The sequence below is a fragment of the Akebia trifoliata genome, chromosome 9 (genome assembly GCF_017979445.1).
Source record: "Akebia trifoliata isolate Shusen 1 chromosome 9, ASM1797944v1, whole genome shotgun sequence".
NCBI classification, from domain to species: Eukaryota; Viridiplantae; Streptophyta; class Magnoliopsida; order Ranunculales; family Lardizabalaceae; genus Akebia; species Akebia trifoliata.
Genome location: NC_141383.1, coordinates 17,815,694 through 17,839,484, shown reverse-complemented (window position 1 = coordinate 17,839,484; position 23,791 = coordinate 17,815,694). Strand labels below are relative to the sequence as shown.

Genomic DNA, 23,791 nt, shown 5'->3' with positions numbered 1-23,791 from the left:
AGAGAGAGAACAGAGTTCTCTTTGCTGTTTTTGACGCAGGGAGGTGACACTAATAATTGAAAAGATGAGGGATGGCGCTGTAAAAACCTATAAATTTATAATTTAAACGTAATAAGCAATCTCGACCGTCCGATTTAATAATATCCACGGTCGGGTTACTTTTGTTAAATTGACTGTTAAAACTAATGCATCCGAAACGCCACCCATATATATATATATATATATATATATATATATATATATACATATAAATAAATAAATAATTCAATAAAGAAGGGTTTTTTTTGTTTTACTTGGTAAAACAAAATCAATTTGCTTTAATAAAAAAAAGTCTTTTAATTTTGTTAATGTAAAAAATAAAAAGGGGTTTCTATGTCTATTTCAATGTTGAGTTTGATTGATTATTCTTTGTGCTATACTTATTGATTGTCCATTTGATATGCCATAATCGATATATATTTTTTATGTTCATGCCTTGATATAGATTTCGATGTTATGAATTTTATATCAGTGTTTATGTGATATTTATATGTTGTTGGTTTGATCTGGCCCACGGGCTCATTCATATGAAAAATGCATTGAGCACACCCCACCTTATTTTGCACACAACTTGCACATTTATAATACGTTGTATTGTACGTTTGCATGTCTCTTATAGCCAACGTGACACTAATGAGAGGCCTGGTCTCCTCGTGAGACACGACGTCATTCACGATAATCACAACTCCAATCATGTACCTATGTGATATATAAAATTGGGGCATTAGTACTGTTCGATCAAGTGACCTTAAAAGGTATATCGATGCACCCACACTAGAACAACATAACCCTTTGTCTTATTGTAAGCCGCAAAGTCACATGTCGTGATTGTCAACGTAATACTAGTGCGTGGTCGGTCCCCTTGTGGGACGCTAAACCATTTATGAAAACTACAACCCTAGACTCGTACCTATATGGTATAGCAAAACAAAGTCACCACGTACCGTCTAATTAAATATACTCGAGAGGTATATATGTGTACTTGGGCAAGGGTGGCCAAATAAATTACATTGCACATAGTGAACATAAAGTCTAGGAACCTTCCTATAGGTCACGACCTAAAATTACCATGGGTGCTCTCGGGTTGCTCTATTCAATCTATATAAAAAGTAAGTAGGTAGACCGGTCCACACCGCTCAAATTGAATCCATAATACCGGTCTAACCTATTAAACATAATGAATGAGACATGCCAATCAATATCAAGTTAAATCAATTAGCTCAATTGGTAAACGGATTTTATAGATCAACATAAGGATCGATTGGTCTAATTAGCTTAAAAATATGATGAAGTAATTCAAGTAGAATATTCAGATCCGTTGGGTCGAACTGACCCAAACTCAAATGGGTACATAATCTCATCATTTTGTATTGGTCAGTTTAATTCAATAAACTAAATATTTCATATTTAACAAAATTGGGATCAGTAAAAAAAATCATATTAAGGGATGTATCGATTAACACAACTTAGATATTACTTTTTGATGATCGTATAACCCTTAATCATGGTTCAAAATTTTTTAAGATTCTTAATCAATCGGTATAACATCTTCATGCAATTTCTTATCAGTCAGAGACTCTGAATTTATGGGGTTAACTTAATAAATAATATCAAGAGGGACCTTTATTTTTAATTGTTAAAAATCTATTCCCTAGTCCACAACGAATAATTCCCTTTTGATGAGATTACAAGGTTATCATTGCACATAAGCTCAAGCATTCACCGCCTAGTTGGAGTCCGTAAGTTCGGTCGATTATAATAAACATCAACACCAAGTCAACTGTCAGAAATGCCCTCAGAATATCTCAAAATTGCCCAATTTTTCCTTGAGGATCATAATGTCTCAGTCTTATTGGATGGAAACAATGTCCCGAGTCCTCAGTCTATAGTCAAACCTGTTGTATGTGGGTAATTATTTTTCATAAGTTTAAGTCCAATTTTTTATCAATTCATCAATGTCATCTTTTCTTTTAATCGAGTCTATTATTTTGTTTCTATTGAATCGAGTTAGTTTGTTGAGTCTATAGAGGTGTACATTGCCCCATTTGAATTTGATTGAATAAATAAAATTTCTGAACACCTTAAACACATTAATGAATTAACTAGTAATCTGGTGTCAAGAAGAAATTCTTGAATGAAAAGATAAATATCGATGAAATAAAGGTCATTAATCTCGAAATAAAAAATAATTCCAAAAAATATCAGATAGAAACCATCCTATTCCTAGAGGAGCATGAGGGGATAATGAATTTATTCAGAATTTTAAAAGGCTTGTTCGCGATATCCTATAAGGATATGTTATATGCAAACTTGGGTGTTTTTAGACACGGAATAGATACTCGCTCGATGAAATGGAAATACTAATGAGATCAAATAAGATGTTACAAAATGTATAATTGCTGGACTTCTCAATATGGTAGAACTCATATAATAGATTACTATTCTCAGACCAATGAAGCAATTGAAGTAGTTAACAAAGATCTTGAAACCATCATTATAAAGAGGTGTCGGTCATACCAAGATTGGCATAAGAAATTATCTTTCGCACTCTTCGACTTGATCTTTTATGAGAGCTGCTCAATTTCTTTGATATATGGCATGAAAAGAAGTCTTGTCTTTCAAGATCTTGATAGAAAGGCGATTGTCAGAAGTAGATTGGGTCAGTCATTGGTACGAAGAACTAAACCTGATCAAAGAAAAATGACTTAGAGCTTTGTACCACGTACAAGCTTTTCAGAGAAGAATTGCTTGTGCATTTGACAAAAAGGTCAAAGTTCGCTACTTGTAAGTCAGGAATTCTATAATTAGATAATCGAGCACTTGTCTTTGACCTTAGATGAAAATTCAAACCAAATTGAGAATATCATTTCCTCATCAAAGAAATACTGCTTGGAAAAATCGTCAGACTTCAAGATCATGATGGAATTGAACTACCAAAATTAACAAACCTTGACAAGATCAAGCGGTACTACATTTAAGGAGGCCATCTTCGGCCGAATCAATTTTCCTGCTACCTAGTTCAACATTTCTTTTCTCAGCCCTTCGTAGTCTTTTTTAAAAAATGAAAAAAAATAAATGTCTTCTTCTTTCTCAGCCCGATTACCTAACCCAATGGAGGGAATATACTTGAATGACGTTTTGGTCTGATCCCAAACATTTGTGGTATGTAAACAATCTGAAAAGTTACTTTGAGCTCGACCACATACATGTCAATATATATCCCTCACAAAGAGACAGAAAAAGTCCAAAGAAAAAAAAGATATTGTCAAAATGGAAAAGAAAATTCAAAGAAACGAAATTTTTTTTAAAAGAAATGTCATACAAGGGGCATTCGAGTTTTTTGAGCTTCAAATTTCCTTTCTTTCTATGCCCAGTCTTAAGCCTACCTATGGAAGTCATCTTAAGTACCATGCAAAAAGTCCAAGAAGTAGCAAAACATGATCAAATAGTAATTTCAAAATTCAAAAGGAAGAAAAAAAAAAAACCTACTAAGTTGAAAATCTGAAAAAGTGACTTGGGCAAAAATTAAGGTAAGCTCGCAAGGTTAAAAATCTAAAAGAACGACCTTGACAACAATCAGAACAAAGAAAAAAAATCTGTTAGGTTGAAGTCTAAAATGATGACTTAGGCAAAAATTAAGGTAAACTCGTAAGGTTGAAAATCTGAAAGGACGACCTTGACAACAATTAGAGAAAAAAATAATAATAATAATAAATAATAATATTTGTACACTCACTAGATCGAAAACCTAAAAAAATGATCTAGGTAAAAATTAAATCATGCTCGCTAGATTGAAAACCTGAAAAGGCAATCTAGGCAAAAGTTGGAGCAACCAAAAGAAAATCTCCATCGAGTTAAAAATCTAAAAAGGTGATCCAAGTCGAAACATAAGAAATATGAATGACTATGTTTCAATACCCAGCTTAAATCAACTAAAGATCCAGAAGCCACGAGTATCTTGTCTACGATTGATTTGAAAATTTTTATTTTCCTAAGTGAACCAAGAGGAAGAAGGATAAATTCTATGATGAATCTCAAAAAGAAATATTTTGTTCTCTTAAGCCTGATTCAAAATCTTCAATGTAAAAACTCAAAATTAAAAGTTAAATTTTATTGCGCTTGGGGTAATTAGAGATTTTAAATCGTCAAAACAAAGGGCATTTTTCTTTTCTAAAGAGTGTAGTTCCCCCCCTTATATTAGGGGCATTCGTTTTCAAACAATATCTAGTACAATGTTCTCTGTCAAACAATGAGCATTTTGTTTTGAAGCTTGATCAATTTCAACCCTGAATGATAAGGTTAACCTTGAATTAAAGGTTACCCTCTTGATAACAATTTTTGAAAATTCGTGAGGTTCAAAGAAAGTTAAAATGTTGAAATTCAAGTCTTTGTTAAAAAAACATTTGAAACGGTGTTAATCTTCCATTTGTTTTCCCAGAAAAAAGTTCATTACTCTTTCACCCAGGGCAGGTGGAGTAGGACTTCCAGATAAAAGTTCATTACACTTTCACCTAGAGCAAGTGAGTAGGACTCCTAAAAAATAAATTTATTACTCTTTCACCCAGAGCAGGTAGAGTAGAACTCCCAGAAAAATAAGTTCATTACTCTTTTACCCTGAGCAGGTAGAGTATGACTCTTAAAAAATAAGCTCATTACTCTTTTACCCAGGGTAGGTAGTGTAGAAAATAAGTTCATTACTCTTTCACCCTGAGCAGATAGAGTAGAACTCTTAGAAAATAAGTTCATTACTCTTTCACCCAAGGTAGGTAGAGTAGGACTTTAAAAAAAAGTTCATTACTTTTTCACCCCGAACAAGTAGAGTAGGATTCCTAGAAAATAAGTTCATTACTCTTTCACCCAAGACATGTACAGTAGGACTCCTAGAAAATAAGTTCATTACTTTTTCACCCAAGACAGGTAGAGTAGGACTCATAAAAAAAATTATTACTCTTTCACCCCGAGCAGGTAAAGTAGGATTCCTAGAAAATAAATTTATTATACTTTTACCCAAGACAAGTAGAGTAAGATTCCCAGAAAATAAGTTTATTACTCTTTCACCCCGAGCAGATAAAATAGGACTCCTAGAAAAATAAGTTCATTACTCTTTTACCTAAGGTAGGTAAAGTAGGATATTCAATTGTTGCTCAAATTTTCTCAAACCTTATTAAGATTTTTCTCAAGTTTTGCTTCTTTTTTATTTAAGTTTTTATCAGGTTTTGCCCAAATTTTATTTTTTGTTTAGTTATCTTACTCAATTTTTTCATGAATGCACAAAATGGAAGTGTGCCTTTTCAAAATCATCATTATACTATTGCACACACGTGCACATTCATTACATTTGCATCAATTAGGGAAAATTTTCTAAAATTCAAAGATCTGACGCCATCTGTGAGAGCTCAGACTCGATGACCTTCGAGGACCTGACAACTTTTAGTTCAGTGAGAGTTTTACACTTAAAGTTCTGAACATCCTAACGAATTGCTGAATTAAGCTGTAAAATGATTTGTTACTAGCTTTGGCATTCGAATATCACACTATCTGTCAAATAGATTTACTATCTAGTTTACTTCAATCCTCTGCCAAAGAGGGGTATCTGTAGACACCCTATTTTTGCACTCGCCTGATTAATCAACTCGTCAACTCAATTGTAATGGTTCCTAATGATGGATGAATATTCCAATATATTTATTTATTACTAGATGTGTTTCTAAAGATCGGATAAGATATTTCAAGCAAGTAAAACTTTAGAAACCATGTTACATTAGAAAAATATGACTAAAAAACATATAAATCATCATTTTAAAATAAAAAGAAATTTTACGAGAAAAATCATAAAAAATGATCAAATTATCAAAATACCTATGACATCAAAACATCCTTAGAGCCTACATTACACTTAGAAAAATCCTTTCGAACACATAAAATAAAAACTAAAATCAAATAAACTATTTTGTCAATTTAAACTAAATTTGTCAAAATTATGAAAATGCCCCTCATAGGGTCCACAATCATTTCACTTCAAAAACCCATAAGTGACAAAAATCAATACTCTCATTAAAATCCTTATGAAAAATTGATTCCAAAATATTCTAAAATATAGGTGGCGACTTTCAAAAAATCAAAAGCGGATTCGCATCCACAGATCGAGGGCGCTTTCAAATGATTATGTTGATATATTCGAGTAGTTAAACGTTTCATAATTAAACCATGATTATGAGGATGTGTATAAATATACTCTAGAAAGAGAAGTGAAAATAGGAAGTCTTGTTGCCAAGATCTATCTATGTCTAATTATCTTTGTATGAATCTCTATTATAAAATGGTGGATCCAACCCTTGTAGAACTTTTCACATGTACAAGATCATTGATTAATAAATCAAAGGGACTAATAGATGAAAATATGAAAGTTAGATTCCCCAAGACTAGGAAATCAATAATGATAGAACATATCATTTACTAATAATAAATATTTGATCTAATGTCTTCTTTTTGGATCCAGATTGATTATGTATAATTGCACATCCACAAGTCAATTTGAAGACAACTACTTCACCATCATAGATGAGACCATCATTTTAGATAGAAATTCTACATGAGCAAGTTATAAGAGATGTTCAGACTTATTCTCAATTATATATATGGCCATTTCCAATTTATAAGGAACTCTATTATAAAATTACTTTCCCGCAAGCTCTATTGCATAAACACTATCAACATATATGGTTCTAATACACTTTTTGTATGTTGTGAGTTTCAAGTGTTAATACATGAGGATTGTTTTCTCTGACTCTTTGCATTTCTAGAACACACTTAAAACTTATCCCCTCCTACAAGTTGAAACTAAGATTAAAAAATGAAAAAAAAAAAAAAAAAATTCCAACATGAGGAGCCTATAACAAGAGTAAAAGGTGGAGACTCCACAACAACAACAACAATAACAATAATAATAACAAATCCTTGAAAACTTCCAAGGACGGACATTTCTTCCAAATTTTCTTTTAATTAAATCCTTGAGTCCCTTACACAATTATACAATGAAATTGGGAGGTTTAAAAAAATAATTGAATATAAAAGCTTAATTAGCAAATTTTGCATTTTTAAAAAAAAAAAAGAAAAATAATTTTTCATTATTTAAATAAAATATTATTATTATTTATATTCATATATTAAATATCGGAAAGGCCTCATTTTAAGGTTTCTTCTTAAGCCTTAACTTGTATTGAGCTAGCCTTGTGTATGTATATATATAATAAAATATAACGTTTGTCTTCTTCCAATGTTGTCAATTTCCCATGAATCTTGAGTAATAGTTTCAACTTTATTTTCTTTCCTCTACTCTCCATTTTTTTTAATGATACCTCTCTAAATTTATTGTCTTTAGTATTCTATACCTTTTTCAATAATACCCCTATATCTTTATTGTCTTTCATCTTTTATCCCCTTAATTAACCATGAAAAAGAGGATGATACAATTATCTTTTCTTTTGCTTATTAATGATAATACAATTTTCTAGTAAAATTATAATTTTTAAAAAGAAAATGAATAAATTTAATCAATTATATAATTATATATATATATATATATAGGGGGTGCAACTTGGGTCAGTTCAAACTGAGAACCAAACCAAACCGATAGCCTTGGGTTGGTTTGGTTCAGTTTGGAACAAGTTGTTGTTCGATTCTGGGTTAAGAAATAGAGAATCAATAAATTTGGTTTGATTCTAGGTTCAAGGCTTATATAGAACCGACCCTCTATATAATAAATAAATATATCTTGATTTATTGTGAATTACATTAGGAGTTAGGACATAAATTAATGAATTTTTTTATGAAGAGATTAGGGACTTGTTTTATGAATTATGAAATTTCATTATTATTATTTATTTATTTTTCATTAAAATATATTACTTCCAAATAATTTTATAGGATATTAGCAATTCTTAGAATCAAACCGAACCAAATCCACCTTACTTCGGTTTCACCCTTAATTATATTGAGAGAAGGTAGTGCACAAGTTGTTGGACACCAAAATTTCGATCCAGAAATGCCCCTCCCCTCAGATTTGAATTTAATGCAACCATGATCATTTTAGTTAAAAGAGTCTGTGATAATCTGACTCGAAACACGATTGATGTGGCAAGTGTAAGTACAGAACCATAGATCTTTTTCTTCAAGATACACAAGGTAAAGGATCTATGGTTCTATACACTTGCCATGTTAACTCCATATAAATGGCATATGTTCTGGTGAGTCATTTTATCACTATCACTAGTCGTTAAAAATCAGGAAAATTGCAATCTTGCGATCCTATAATTAGGTTGGCATGTTTTCAAAAATAGAGAAAAAAAAAAAATTTCCTTTTTATTACGTAGGCTTAAAGAAAAACACCTTTATTTTAAATTAAAAATAGGCCGTTAATAAAGTTGAAAATAATACAAATAAATTAACGAAAATTTCCGTCCCCTTCGTCCCGCCAGCTGCGCCATGGCTGTACAGCACACGAAAATCCACCCAAGATAGTCACATCCCAACAACTTTTCCTTTAAACCCTACAATTTCAACACCTCAGCCTTTCATCAACAGTCAAAACGGCTGGCTCTTCTTCTTCTTTTTCTTCAAAATCCTTCATATTCATCTCATCTCTCTCTCTCTCTCTCTCTTAGTATTAGAATCATGAGCCCAATGAAGGAAATGATGAATAGTTCACGTCCATCCCCTTTAAAGATCAACAATGACTCCCACACAATTTACAAAAGATCTACATCTTCAAGTTCAACCATCATCTCAGCTGAAACAACAAAACAACGTCAACCAGTAATCATCTACACCCATTCTCCAAAAGTCATCCTCACAAAAGCTTGTGATTTCATGCAATTAGTTCAAAAGCTTACTGGCTTTTCACGTTCTGATGATAATGATCAAGAGATGCAACCACAGTCTAAGAATATTAAGCAAGTTTCAACCTCAGATAACAATAATAATGTGATGGTTTTAGGCCATGGTTTTCATGATTCTATATCATCATCTGTTGTTAAGGATGACAAGTGCAGCGGTGTAGTCGATGATGTTCGGGAGAGTTCGTCTATTGTTGCTCCAATTTTTGAACTGCCCCTGAATCCATACTTGTTGGATATGCCACTCTTCACACCTAACTCATCGGAATTCTTTTATTCGTCACAAACTTTATATCAATAGATATGAATTGGACTGTTTTCCAAGGAAATCCAATGGATTCTTTAGACACGATATTTCTTTCTTTTCTGTAGATGGTTTTTCTTCTTTTGTTTTAATTATGATTCTTTTTTTTTTTTTTTTTTTTGCAATCAAATTGAGATTATTATCACCCTGGAGATTGAAATTGAATTCGTTTCTTGTAAAAAGAAAATTAGGCTGTTTATGTTATTCTTATTTTGGTTGAAATAATTGGTGTATTGGGATCATTTTCTGTCAGGATTGTCACAATTAGGTTGGAGCTGATGGAAAATTTTAACGCTTATTTATTGTGTATAGTTTGTACAAATGTAATACATAAATAAGAAAAAAAAAATTCTAACCACAATACTATATTTAAGAGTCGTGCTGGGGTGACACAAAGGTGACAAAATGATACTGTAGATGCTTTTCTGCGAGATACGAGTAAAATGCATCTACGATTATGTGCGCACTACCACATCATTTTTGTCTTTTAATTTTATTGGAAACTAATTGTGTAATTATGGTATGTTGAAATGGCTCAAAGGTCACTTCTTCGAGATGGTTCACCACCCAACATCAATGAAGCACATGATTAAATAAAGAGTTGTGCTGGAGTGACCTCAAGCTGGAACTTCATAGCGCACTTCTGGACATGAAAGTGGATAGGAACTACAGATGCTTTTCACTTGTATCCGATGATAGTATATATGGTTCCCATACACTTGCACGTCAAGAAGTGCAATATGAGGTTCCAGCCTAAGGTCACTTCAGCATTATTTTTAAATAAAAGAAAAATCATGATAAATTGACTCGAAAAATGTCACTTGAAATTCACTCAAACTGCACAAAACATAGATATTTTCCTCGGGCATCCCAAGGAGAAAAGTTTATGGCTCCGTGCACATGCCACATCATTGAGTGAATTTTGAGTGTCCTATTTCGAGTCCAATTATCACGACTCAGAAAGAAAGGGATGATTTATAGAGATTAGAGAACATAACCCTGATATACCATTTTTTTTTTTTTTTTCTTTTGAGCCAAAGTATATCGGGGACACCTGACTTATCCTTAGGGTATGTGCACCAGTCCCCTCCCCATACATAAATAATTTCTTATATAAATCCCTAAGGGTAGCCCTAAGGTGGGATTCAAGCTTGAGACCTCCGCTTCCTGAGGTGTGGTCTTGGCCATCTCACCAACCCTTATATGGTTTACTATAAGGATTTTGATTTCAAAAGATACATAAGATCACGACAACAAAATAAAAGAACTTCAATCCAAAATGGACGAAAGGGAAAGACAAATAAGCTGGCAATCTAAATTCCCCAAATATAAGTAACAACTAGCCCGAAAAATAAAACCCATGATCAAAGAAAATCTCAATCTACCCTAAAAGTAGAGAAGCTCATCTTCTTGAGATCTATATTTACATATTAATAACAATTCAATTAAGATGGACCAATAGATTTCCTTCCAAAATAGGGCTCAGTGATGGGGGGCTGTCAATAGGATGAGAGAGAGAGAGAGAGAGAGAGAGAGAGGGGGGGGGGGGGGGGGGGGGTAACAATAAATTGTATGAGCCCAAACACATCGGGTCTCATCCCTACTCCGCCCGCATCAATTTAGATCTATTTTCTAGTTGGCTCATGTTTTATTTATAATATATTTTTTTTGAAAAATTATACTCACAAACACTCAAAAGCCTACGACCTCTTTGTGAGAAATTTCTTCACAAACCATTTTACTACGAGCACAACATCTATGGATGAGGGTAAATTTTTTTATAAGTAAGTAATTGGGCTGGTCCAGGCTCCCAAACCCAAACCCCATCCAGGATTGGAATGGGCCAGGCCGAAACGTGCCAAAGCCCGGCCAGTTGACAATCCTATCAATTACCCACTTTTATCGCTGATATTTTGACTGACTGACTGACTTTGGAATGCCACATTCCCTCATTTGATCATTTGAATCAATTTCCAAATCTTGCACCGCATTATGTATTTTTTTAATTCTTAATAGTTGCACCACTCTTTCTCTAGCTCTGTTTTTTGTTGAAGGATAAAAAAAAGCCCGTCTCCAGTTGAAGGAAATAAGAAGAAAAATGAAGAGGAGAGTATGAAGGGAAGAAAGACCTAAGGGAGGCATTTAAATTTTTTTTTTTTTTTTTTTTTTTCTGGTAGAGCAATCATATTAATGGAGTGCAAGGGGTTTATTTTTAAGTGATGGGTTGCAAACAGTTTTAGGTGGTGTGCAAGTAGTTGCTCCCTTAACTTAAAAAGTGATCGAAAGAATCACAAATTTTGCAAGATTTTGGTTTCCATTCTTATTCTAATGCATTTTCAAATGAGCAACGTAAATCATTCCCCAATTTTCTCGGAGCTGGAAATTCACAATCGAACCTTCAATATTTTACGTCCCAGTATTTTTAAGACCTTGATAGTAAGGTCTTTCCCAAGTAAGTAGCCCATCGAAGATTTCTCCCACCTTTTTTCTTCCTCGATCTTTTTTCTCCCCTTCCAAAAGAATTGGCTAATGTATTCATAGATCTTATTCCGAACTAGGTATGTCTTCCAATGCACCGCAAATACTATTCCTCTCCTTCTACCCACTTTTTTATCTTCCAAAATTCTTAGGGAAAATTACTTAAAAGGACCCTTGCGGAGGGACTTTTTCTTAAATACTCTCTAAATTTTTTACATTAGTTTGGCAGGACATTTAGTAAATTTTTATTTTCTAAATAGTCCCTCGTTATTAGTGAACTCACCATTTTTTTCTTTACTGATGTCAAGTTCACCACTTTTATTTACTGTTAAACTCAAAGTTTTTAATTTATTGTCGAGTTCACCACTTTTTATTTATCATTGAACTCGGCGCTTTTTATTTACCATTGAGTTCTCCACTTTTTAAATAAAAAGTGGTGAATTCAACACTGGTAATACTCACCCACTTTCAACTTTTGAGTTTTTAATTTCAACTAAAATACATGGAAAGGTCAACTAAAAACTTGAGATAATGACTTCTTTAGATGATTTCAACAAAAAAGAACCTTTCTTGATCGATTTTCACCCAAAAACTCATAAGAGGGTGAAAAACCCTTAGTTTTTTACAAACATCTTCAAAATGTTTGAAAAAATTCTTGAAATTGACTTTTTCTTCCTTTTTAAATCATTTTCAAAGGAATGAAGTCTTTGAAACTCGATTGAGATGCCAAAAATCCAATTTTGTTTTTATGAAAAAGATGAGTTTGAACTGTCAGGGCATTCACCCGTGAGAAATGTGGAAGATGAGGTCCATAGACTGTTAAGAAAAAAAAAAAAGATTATTAAATGGACTATTGAGAGACCACCCAAAACTTAGGGACTACTTAGAAAGAAGTCCCCGCGAGGATCTTTTAAGTAATTTGATCAAATTCTTAACGACTACTATCAATGGTTATGATTTGGGAACGACTAGTTGCATGCCATTAATTATAGGTTGCATACAAACCTTAAAAAAAAAAATCCTTTTTTTAATCTACTAATTGCACTTCAATTCATAACTTTCAAGGGTTTAAGGCTTATTCATCTTCCTGCATATTTATATTCTCTACTCGTGCTCTACTTTGCTCGTGCTTTATTTTTCTCATGATTTAGTTTACTCGTGTTCTCTTTGTAATCAAAGTATTTCTTGCAATAGTGTTTTGAAACGTACAACTTAGTATACATGTTTTCAAAGTAGTCATGTATTTGCAAAAATTATTGAACCAACAATAATGTTTGTAGGCATAGTGGAGGAAGAACAAAATTTATATAAAAAAAAATGCAACATTTTTTAGGTTATTTTTGGAGAGTAAGGGTCTGTTCTTTACAGAAGCTAGCTTCAGCTCCAGAAGCTGGCTTCTAGAAGAAGCAGAAGCCCAGAGTCTGAAAAGTCATATCCAGCAGAAGCTTGTTCGTTACATAAGCACAGAAGCCAAAAAAGCATGTTCGTTTGATAGCTTTTTATTACTGGATTTTGATAAAATGACCAAAATACCCTTAATGTTGATAATGCACCCAGAATGCATAAAAAATTATCAGAATACTTTAATAAATATATAATTACACTAAATACATATATAAATATAATAAATTTATATTAAAAAATTATAAAAATAATTATTTTTAATTAAAATAAATTTATAAAATTTATAATTCTATCGAAATTTCGACAGCATCTCCTCTTAAAAATGGACATATGAAATTTTCCTAATAAAAAAAATACCTGCATAATGCACTGCATAATACATAATATATCATCCACGCAATATCTAATACACATGAACATTAAAAAAAATACATAATACGTACATCAATATGTTTTAAGTCATTATAGTTCATTATTGTTTTAAGAGAAATGTTACTATTAACATTATAATAAAAAATGACCAGAATGTCTTAATATATATATAATTATTTTACTTTAACAAAATTTATAATTTTTATAATTCTATCGAAATTTTGGCAGCATCTCCTCCTAAAAATGGACATATGAGATTTTCCTGAAAAAAGAAAATACCTGCATAATACATAATCCAATATCCACATAACATCCCATACACATTAACATTCCATACACAATCCAACTTCCACATAACATCCCATACACAATCCAACCTCCACATAACATCATATACACATTCCAATATCCACATAACATCCCATACACAAATCACATTTTATCAAATAAAAAGTACTACAATATCATAGAAAAAGAGAAATGTAATTTTCATTAAGAACAAATCTAAAATAAATCAAAGTTCTTAAGTTCTATTATAAACAGCATATAATGCATTAGTTATTCCAGTCCTTGTCCTCTCCATGGTAACACGAGATCGACGATCTACAGGCTCACCATTATGATCATGTTCAGGTGTACCCCATTCATCTTCCACAATTTGTTCTTCTTCGAAACGTAAAAATTCTTCATCTGCAATTGCATGTTTCCTTATGAAGTTATGGAGTGTCATGCAAGCCAATGTAATATCTCGTTGTGTTTCGAATTTGTAACGTGGCATTTGTTTCAAAATTGGCCATTTTGCCTTTAAAACTCCAAAACATCGTTCTATGACATTCCTAAGTGAAGAATGCATATAATTAAAGAATTCTTTATCTGTTCTTGACCTCGACTCTCTTCTAAAATCTTGTAAATGATATGTTACACCCCGATAAGGTGCAAGGTAACCTTCCATCAATGGATATCCAGAGTCGACCAAATAATATTTACCTTGAAAAAAGAAAATAACATATTAAGAACGAAGATGCGAAAATTGCATTTTAATATTGTATTTTATCTTAACTTTAAAATAACTAACCTGAAGGAGGATGTGGAAATTGTAATGATGACTTCGTAATAGTGTCGAGGAACACGCGAGAATCATTAGCTGATCCCTCCCATCCAGCTACGACATGTATAAATGTCATATCAAAAGCACAAGTAGCCATAACATTTTGTGTTATGCCTTTGTGTCCTCGAAATCTATTCTGATGCACGAACGGGATATGTGCACTAATGTGTGTCCCATCAATCGTCCCAACACAGTCCTTATATTTACATATTTCAAATATAAATAACGATATTTGACGTTATTCAAAATAATGGTAAATAAAAGAAAATTATTAAAAAAATACCTTGAAATATGGCCAATATCTTTCATTGGTTCGTATATGCATCGAGACTTCGTTGAGATTAGGAGGAACGATCAAAAGCTTTGAAATTTCAATTAAGCCTCGTAGAACTATGTGAAAATATTTGTTAATTGTATCTAATGAATGTCTAAAACTGGCCCTCAGTACCTTATGCCTTTCATTGTGACCCACGGTATAAACAAACATTGCAACTTGTTCTTTGACCGAGATCTTCTTTTCGTCTTTTAACAGACCCCTTCCTTCTAATATATCACACAAATTTAGGAAAACATGTCGTTCCATCCTAAATAAATCATTGCATGTGTTACTCTCTTCATCAATGATATGACGCACATAATCTGCTCCAGTATAAACAGAACTCCTATGTGGTTCCCTATAGATAAAGGTGTCAGCGTATTGTTGTATTGCAACAATAGCACCTGTTACCAAAATATCTAACGATAGATCATCATCTATGGTATTCACGTCATGAATTTCATCATTACTGGACATATCATCGTGCGTTGAAGTATCATCGTCGGAATCCATAAGTCTGTATAAATACATAATTACAAATTATATAAATTCAAGCCATAACACTCAAATAACATAGATAACACAATAAACATGTTTAACATTCACTACATAATAGACATACCACCCAATCCACATAAAACATAAAAAAATAAACAGACATTGTCAATAGTATACCACCATAGGGGTGGGATATAGTCATAACCATTAATGAAAGATGGCAATAAACATACATATCAAAAAGTATACAAATACTACTTCGAACGATTAATTCGAGCATCCTCCATCTCACCATCCAACCACCCAATACGGAGTTCATCGGTTCGCAAAATGCACCAAATTTGCCTATACTCCTTCTTCATACTAAATAATTTTAGTGCAAACCGATAACGATCACTATTAGGGATGATTTCTGTTGTTGCATCTAACAGATCAATACACTCCTTAATGCTACCAGGTTGTGTAGGAGGTGGTGGAGGTGGTGCACTACTCCCGCTCGTCCTCGACGAAACTGCTTCAATCAAACGATCAATCTGTTGTCCCAACATAGTTGCATTCGTCATTTTTTGTCGTTTGGAATGGGATTGAAAATCTCCAGATTTCTTGTGTGATGGTACAGTAAATGTAGGGATATCATCACCATCAACATCAATATTAGGAGAACTATCAACAGGTGGCTGAGGACCTAATGGTTGAGACTCTGGTGGTTGCGTTTCTTGAACAGATGCAAGATCATCATCATCACCATCATTGTCATCATTATCATCTTGAAGCTCATACTCTCCAACTCTAGATGACCCAGCAGATGGACGTACACCAGGATTAGAAGAGCTTACGACATACTCTCCAGTAGCATAGGTCCCTCCAAATAGTATGTCCAACTCTTCAACATGTTCTAGTCCCTCATAACGCCATTGTGCATCAATTTTATTTTTTTACAAAATAAATAAATTTCTTTAATAGGTTTGAATAAGTAAATGTGACTTTCCTATTTGGTAATCTAATCGAAAATTACCTCCAACCAAGAGTTCCACCAATCATCGCTCGCTAATATCTTATTGTTAACAGCATCGTAACCCACACCACTACATGTTTTTAGCTTAATCCATCTAGCCCACATAGCTTTACTTTTATCCCAGTGATTCTTATGTTGCTTCTTAGTGTAATTGATCCCCGTCGTTGTCTGGAATTGCTTCATTAGAGATGAATATCCCGATACATTCAATGAAGTACCGGGTCTTTTTCCCTTTTTAACCAATTCCACGCAGATATCAACCCAAATCTTATGAAGATAGGGTGTCCATCTTGCAGAATCAATTTTTGACTCTGTTTCTTTTGGTTCTGTTACTTTTTGTCTCGGCATCTGACAACTTAAATATTCATTTAAAAAAATAATAGGTAAGGAATAAATAATAAATTGTAGCAAGTCAGATAGTCCATCTTTATATGCTATTACTAAAAAAATGCTATCACTAAAAATAATATCAAGGAATGAGAACACTATTGTACCTCAGAAATAATGTTTCATATTCCCCAAGTCCTCAAGTATATAAATCAGTTGGTATGTATAAAGGAAGGTATATAATTCAGCTTGAAACAAATGCATTGATAATACAAAGTGTGATACAGTAATGAAACAACAGTAAGTGTGTGGACCCCATTTTCTACCTGCCTAACCTGTCAACTTGACTCTTTTCAGTTCTTTTTTTTTCCCATTACTAAGCAATGCTGCTGAGAACCCCTTTTAGTACTCTCAGAGCTAATCCTGGGCTCCTAGACCATTCCCCAAATAGAAAAGCCCATACTTGGATAGGAAACATCAATTCAGGTCCAAAATAATCATTTCATAAACATTTCCAATTAAAAATACCCTTGACAACATACCCCCCCAACCAAATTCCAGCTGAAAAGTATCTAAAGATATTCCCTTGAAATTTTGACTAAGAAAATTCACACTAGGCATTTTTGAAATTCCTAGAACACCCTCTAACTGCCTGAACCATTTCAAGTCCAAAATGACCCATGGGCCTAAGGCGGTGGAGAGAGAGCTTGAAATTGTAATATTTGACCAATAAAAAAAAATGGTTTGTACGTGCCATCAGATTCATCTTTCTACAGAATAGCTCATCCTACAATCATGTCAACATGGGCTGAAGAACCATAAACCATTCGGTTTGCATAGGATAGTTTCTTTAATGCGTAATTTTCATCGACCCCTATGAGTTAAATAGCTCTTTATTTAAATAAAAATAAAAAAAGTTAAAATTACTACTCAGCAATAGAAAAATGGAATAAAATAAACAAACAAATGTGCATGTACATAATCACCAAGTCGAGGTTGAAGAATAAATCAAGTACAAAAAAATTCAGAAAATTCAATAGAACGGAGAAAAATAAGATAGGGCTAGGACCGTGTAATTGTTCCTACTAGGTGAGGTTCTTATATTATATCATTAAATTTCATGTTGAACTACAATAACAAATAATTAAACGCCATATTTATACCATCCATACTTGCACAACAAGTAACCATAGTAACCAAACCCCATATTGATACCATCCATACATCCACAACAAGTAACAATATTCAAGTTTATATTGTTTGGTACATGCAACCAAAATCAATTACATCCTCATTTGCATGATCATTATCTAATGCTTCATCAGTAATATGGTTACCATCATTATCATCGAAGTCATCTTCTCTTAAAAATTGCTACATAAATACTTCAAACTAAATGAACTCCATTGCACAATACCGTTTGAGTTAAAAATATTGGTTGGTCACTTCTCCACGTGCTAGAAAATGGTTATAGGCATTATCCACCAAACAAAATTTACTAGGAGAACTCCTAAACAAATCAAAGAAGGAATAAGGGATAAAGATGTGAACGATTATATCTTTCATTCCATTACACAAGGGACTCTTGTTGAGGATTGTAAAGCCCTTATGAAGGAAAGAAAATTATGTCCTTAAGAGTGACAATTTTACTATAACTAAATGGCTCTTACATGAGAACTATAGGAAAAAAAGATGGTTAACATTATACGTGTCAAAAACAAATGGTCTAACATCATGGTTATGCTAAAAGGCTGCCAACATGGTTAATACTACAATTCTGCTATTCATAAGCCCATTCATAGATATGAAAAAAATGGTAAAAATGATGCCATATTTATTGATAGCCATAAAATGAGGCCACTTAAAAGCAAATGAAGTAATAAGGTTTTTCCAAATCACATGTTCTGTTTTAAAACAATATTCTGTTTTGCGAGGATGGTCACTATGATGAGAAGATCATCCTTACAAAAAATCAGCTCAATCAGAAACTTCTAAATCCATCAATCCATTAAAAGTGATTTACAAATTATTGACAAAAATTGGCAAAAAATCGACGGTCCACATTCTAAATCACTTTTAATGGGGTTAGAAGTTTCAGATTGGACTGATTTTTTTCACGGATGATCTTCCCATCATAGAGATCATCCTCACAAAAAATCAGCTCAATCCGAAACTTCTAACCCATATTCTGAAATTTTATTAATGTTACGTTGTTTTTACATATGTTTTCTCATATGTCCCTTGAACCCAACCCTTTCAGAATTACTATATCTTCATTTGTTTCCACAATTATTGGGGTAGATGAAATTCTTAGGCTGATGAGTTCAAAGAAATTGCAGAAATTGGAATGGAAGTATAGGGCATTGGGGAAAAAAAAAAAAAAGCACAAAATCAAGCAAGAAAAAAAAAACCTTAACATATCAATCAAAAATAAAAATCAATCAAGATAAATAAAAACCTTAACAGAATTGTAGACTAACGAAGCAAAAAATCCAAACAAACAAAAATAAAATAAAAATTGGGCAAATCGCAAAGCTATTTTGGTCATGAGTGAGAATCCAATCAAACCCAAAACCCAACAATACCCATAAATTTTTTTTTTCTCTATTACAAACTATTTTTTTGGGTTCAGATTTGGAATGGAGAGGATGAAGAGGAGAGGGTGAGAGAAGAGTATAACACAGAGGCAAACTTCCAATCAACATGATCATACACGTTTCCCATATCAACCTTTAAAACAAAAACACTTGCAGCTCTAAATACCAAAATCCCATCTAAGATTATCCTCAAAACATGTAAGGAAATATAATATAGAACATTTTCTCTTTATCAAAGTTTTTATTTAAATTTGTAGACATAGGCATGGTTGGAATCAATTTAAGCCATCCGATTGCTCATATTGCTTAGCATTCAAGGCTATGGTATAAACCCTTTTTTTTTTCTTAATGAAGACAAATCAGCTTTTGATCAAATTTATCAATATTCTACATTATTATGAGAGAAATTTCAGCTTCTCTCCCATGAAAATCGAGAGCAAAGAGTTGAGACTTACCTTCGTGAGAGTCGATGAAACTCTTGATTCACGACCTGTAGAGAGTGCGAGATAGATCTGTGTGAGCCGAGAGAGATCTAACGAAGAAGGAAGTCGAGAGTGAGAGTGGAGAGTCTTCAATGGTGGATGAATACGAGAGAGACGAAAGAGATCACAGAGAGGAGCTGCAACGAGAGAGACGAAGATGGGGTTTCGTTGAAAGCAAATAACGAAATAAGATTTAGGTTATTTCGTTGGAAATTCAAAGAAAGGTGAGGGGTATTTTGGTCATTGTACCTAAGCCGTTTTTCGGTGTTCGACTTTGCGTGGAAGCAAAACGAAAAGCCTCATTTACACGTCTCCATAGAAGAGCTATTTTTCTGCTTTTTTTGATATCTGTGGGAGCTGAAGAAGCTCAAACGAACATGTATGTTATGGCTTTTTTAGCTTAAAAGCTAAAAAAGCAAAATAAGCTGACTTATTTTTTTCAAACGAACAGCCCCTAATCATCCAAATAGAATGCAAAGGGGCATTTTTAAGTGATGGAGGGCAATTGGTAATGAGTGGTGTGCAACTAGTCAGTCCCTATGATTTATATATCATGTTAACTTGATTTGATCATTGTTGATAAGTTGAACCCGTACGATGTTGGGACACTTACACGGATGTATGAAATATAAAACCACTCAATTATGCTAAAATTTACAATTTCTCTCAAGACAAACCAATTTTTCATATGAACCTTGGTAGATGTTTCAACTGCTAACTCATGTTTGGTGTGGACCATACGGCCTACGTGGTTTTAAGTGTTTTGATAATTGGATTCTTGATTAAAGAATGTCAATAATTAAGGAAACCTTATTCGTTGGAAATTGAAAATAATCTTTGTTAGGCTTTATTTGGAAACCTTGATGAGGAAATGAATTCTAATAAAAGAAGAACTCAAGGCCCTCAATTCTCATTTATATTAGAAAGGATTGACATCCCTATGAAAGGCATGACCAACACGTTAGAGGGATCTATCTCTAGTAATTGGTTATTACCATCAATTAAGGCATACCCTAGCCGATTTTGCAAGATAGAGAGGAGATGGTGAGTCTAGAAATCGTGGAACACGGATAAAGGAGGAACGTGTGAAATTAAACGGGAACGATTCACTCCACAAAAGTTGACATTAAATCAGGTTTTGATCTATGGCTCAACAAAGCTAGTACCCTAAAATTTTGATTAGATCCTAATGTGATAGGTTCTTGAGATATAATTGATTTTGAACAATTGGCATGATTATGAAAAATATTCTTGAATCATATAAATTAATATCTGGTATTAGGAGCCCAAGTTACAAAATCTATTTATCTTGGAACTATTTTCACAATATTGCTTGACCGTGCTCTTTTAAATATTGGTTCTTGATTTATTGAATGCTTTCAGATTACAATCTCTTACAAAGAAAGACAAGTACATTGTTGGGACACTTTGCCTTGAACTTTCACCCGAACCGTTCCGAGACCTCTAACAAGAAATCTCTATACACTTAATTTGAAAATGAACAAGCAAAGGTGTTGTAAGATAATGCCTCTGAAACGTAGATCTGAAGTACTAGCTCAAATTTTCCTCAACAAGATCTCAGAAATATAAGAGGAACAACTCTCTTTAAACCAAAATTTTACTCGAAAAGATCAAAGGAGAATAAGAGATAAAGACTATCTCAAGAGCTTATCTCAAGCATGATTGTAGTATGTTTGATAAATTTTCTCAGAGAAATCTCTCCTTTTTATAGAAGAAAGAGAATTTATTGGAAAACCCTAAAAACTTATGATAGAATCCACAGATAAAATCAGAGACTCAATGTAAAGGAGCAAATCTTTGTCAAAAAAAAAATGGACGTTAGAAAAGAATTTTCAAACAATCAACTAGTTCTGAAACTTTAACGTTTAGTTAACCAACCAAGTCTAGGTCGACTGAGTGATCACAAACATGAGGTATAAGAGTTTCGGATTCGGTCAACCGACCAGGTATGAGTTGACCAAGTGACCACAAAGAGGAGGTATAGAAGTTTCGGATTCGGTCGACCGGCCAAGTCTGGGTCAAATATATCTACATGCACACAAGCATAAGCATAGATTTTTCCTTGTGTATCTCGAGAAAAAAAAACTATAGTTCTGTGCACATTCGACATCAGTTGAGTGTATTTGAGTTGTTATTTTAAGTTAGTTTAGCACGGCTCTTGACGTATTATTGGGTGACTAACACTTTCCTGTCTTAGTAAGGATAAAAGGCTTTACAAAGGTCATTCTTCTCATACTTTTAGGACCTTCATATGTGGTATAAGAAATTATATATCATGGAGATAAATTTGCATTGATGTCAGCATCATACTACAACCTTTAAGAAACATGTGAGTGTGATGATCATAGAATCACTACAACCTTTTAAAAAATATAGCAATGTGATGATCATTGAATCACTCTTATAACTTGCATATGAAGGAATTACTCATTTAGGTGGGTTCCCTCCACTAGTGTCGAGCTTCGTCACTTAGTTGGATAAGTTCTACTATCCTTAGTGTTGGGCTCCATCCACTAGTGTTGAGATTCACTCAGTCTAACAATCTCTACCTATCTTTCGAATTGGGCTCCGTTCAGGTGGATAAGTTATGCTTATGTTATAGTTGGGATCCACTCAGTTGTATAAGCTTAACTATCCTTATAATGGGATTCTGCCCATTTATGTTAAGCTTCACTTGGTTGGATAAACTCTTCTTATCATTAGAGCATGAGCTTTACATTTATCGAGCTCTACTCGCTATAGTTATAGTTAAATTTGGGCTACAACCATTTTTGAAAAGCCTAGTTCAATATAATCGACTCTTATTACAATTAGATTTGGGCTTCTCCCACTTATATCAAGCTTTGATTGGTTGGATTAGTCTTCTTATCATTAGATTTGGGTTTTACTCATTCATGTAAAGCTCTACTAGTTTGGACTTTTGATAAGCAATGTTTATCCTTAGAGTTGTCTCCATTTATTTGTGTCGGGCTTCTTTCAATATGATATAAAGTCTACGTATCATTAGAATTGGGCTTCTTACTCAGTGTCAAGCATTGCATGGTTGGATAAGCTTTGTTTATCCATAGAATCCCATTTGTAAAAGCTGTGGCCTTGTGATAGTAGGTAATCTCACTCATTTGTTCATCCATAGATATATACCTACATCATATTCACACTTCTATTTATAAGGCCACTATAGATGTCAAGATATATAGACATTCCTATCATATAACAAATTGTCCATACCTTGGACACTGATCTCAAAGAAATTCGATCGCCAGTGAGATTCATAATCCATTGAATATTGATGAATTTCAAGTGAAAATTTGAGTCAATTAATCGTTATTCTAGATCAATTTTTTTTTTCTACAAATCATAATGTTAAAGACGGTTTTTTTGTTTTTCCTTCTCTTTTTAATGACGAATTCCATAATGAGAATGACTCAATGTGTGATTGGATCATTCAAAATGTTATCCATATTAAGTCACAAGTGAGGGTAAAAGAATTAGTCAACCCAAACCCAACATCCAACCTGCTCACAGTAGTGTGGGCTCATCTAGGTGGCCGGACTAGGACTTGAGCGATTAAGAATTGATGGGGATGTAGAACTACTTTAAGGCGTAGTCCAACATTTTAGGGTTGGGTCAGGTCTTGCCCTGCAAGGCCCGAATTCATGTCTACATCCCTACCAAAATTCACATTAATTGAGGTCCAGAAGGTGGCACTCACACGCTTGCTAAACAATGTCTAAAAAAATAGGGAAAGGCCCTAAATATTTTATGATAATGGTTCATCAAAGAAAGTTGTTTGTCTAAAAGAATGACTTAATTGGGTGTACACTCCAAATCCATTTTTTTCAATTAAGGATGTTAAAGAATGACTTAATTGGGTGTACTCCAAATCCATTTTTTTCAATTAAGGATGTTCGAGTTAAAATTAAAGGACCACCACGT

The 23,791-nt window shown here is 33.2% G+C and overlaps 1 protein-coding gene and 1 long non-coding RNA gene across 2 annotated transcripts; one reads left to right on the top strand and one right to left on the bottom strand.

The window, feature by feature from the left end:
• The first annotated feature begins 8,712 nt into the window (after positions 1-8,712).
• Positions 8,713-9,234, top strand: LOC147394468 (VQ motif-containing protein 8, chloroplastic-like). Its single transcript, XM_086453305.1, has one exon. It carries the CDS (start codon positions 8,713-8,715, stop codon positions 9,232-9,234), a length of 522 nt encoding a protein of 173 aa, XP_086309431.1.
• Positions 9,235-16,428: 7,194 nt separating this feature from the next.
• LOC147394467 (uncharacterized) lies at positions 16,429-20,289 on the bottom strand. The gene is made up of 3 exons (XR_015181733.1): positions 20,084-20,289; positions 19,808-19,971; positions 16,429-16,783 (listed from the first exon to the last, which is right to left on the bottom strand). It is a non-coding gene; the product is annotated as an uncharacterized LOC147394467 (long non-coding RNA).
• Between the last annotated feature and the right edge of the window lie 3,502 nt (positions 20,290-23,791).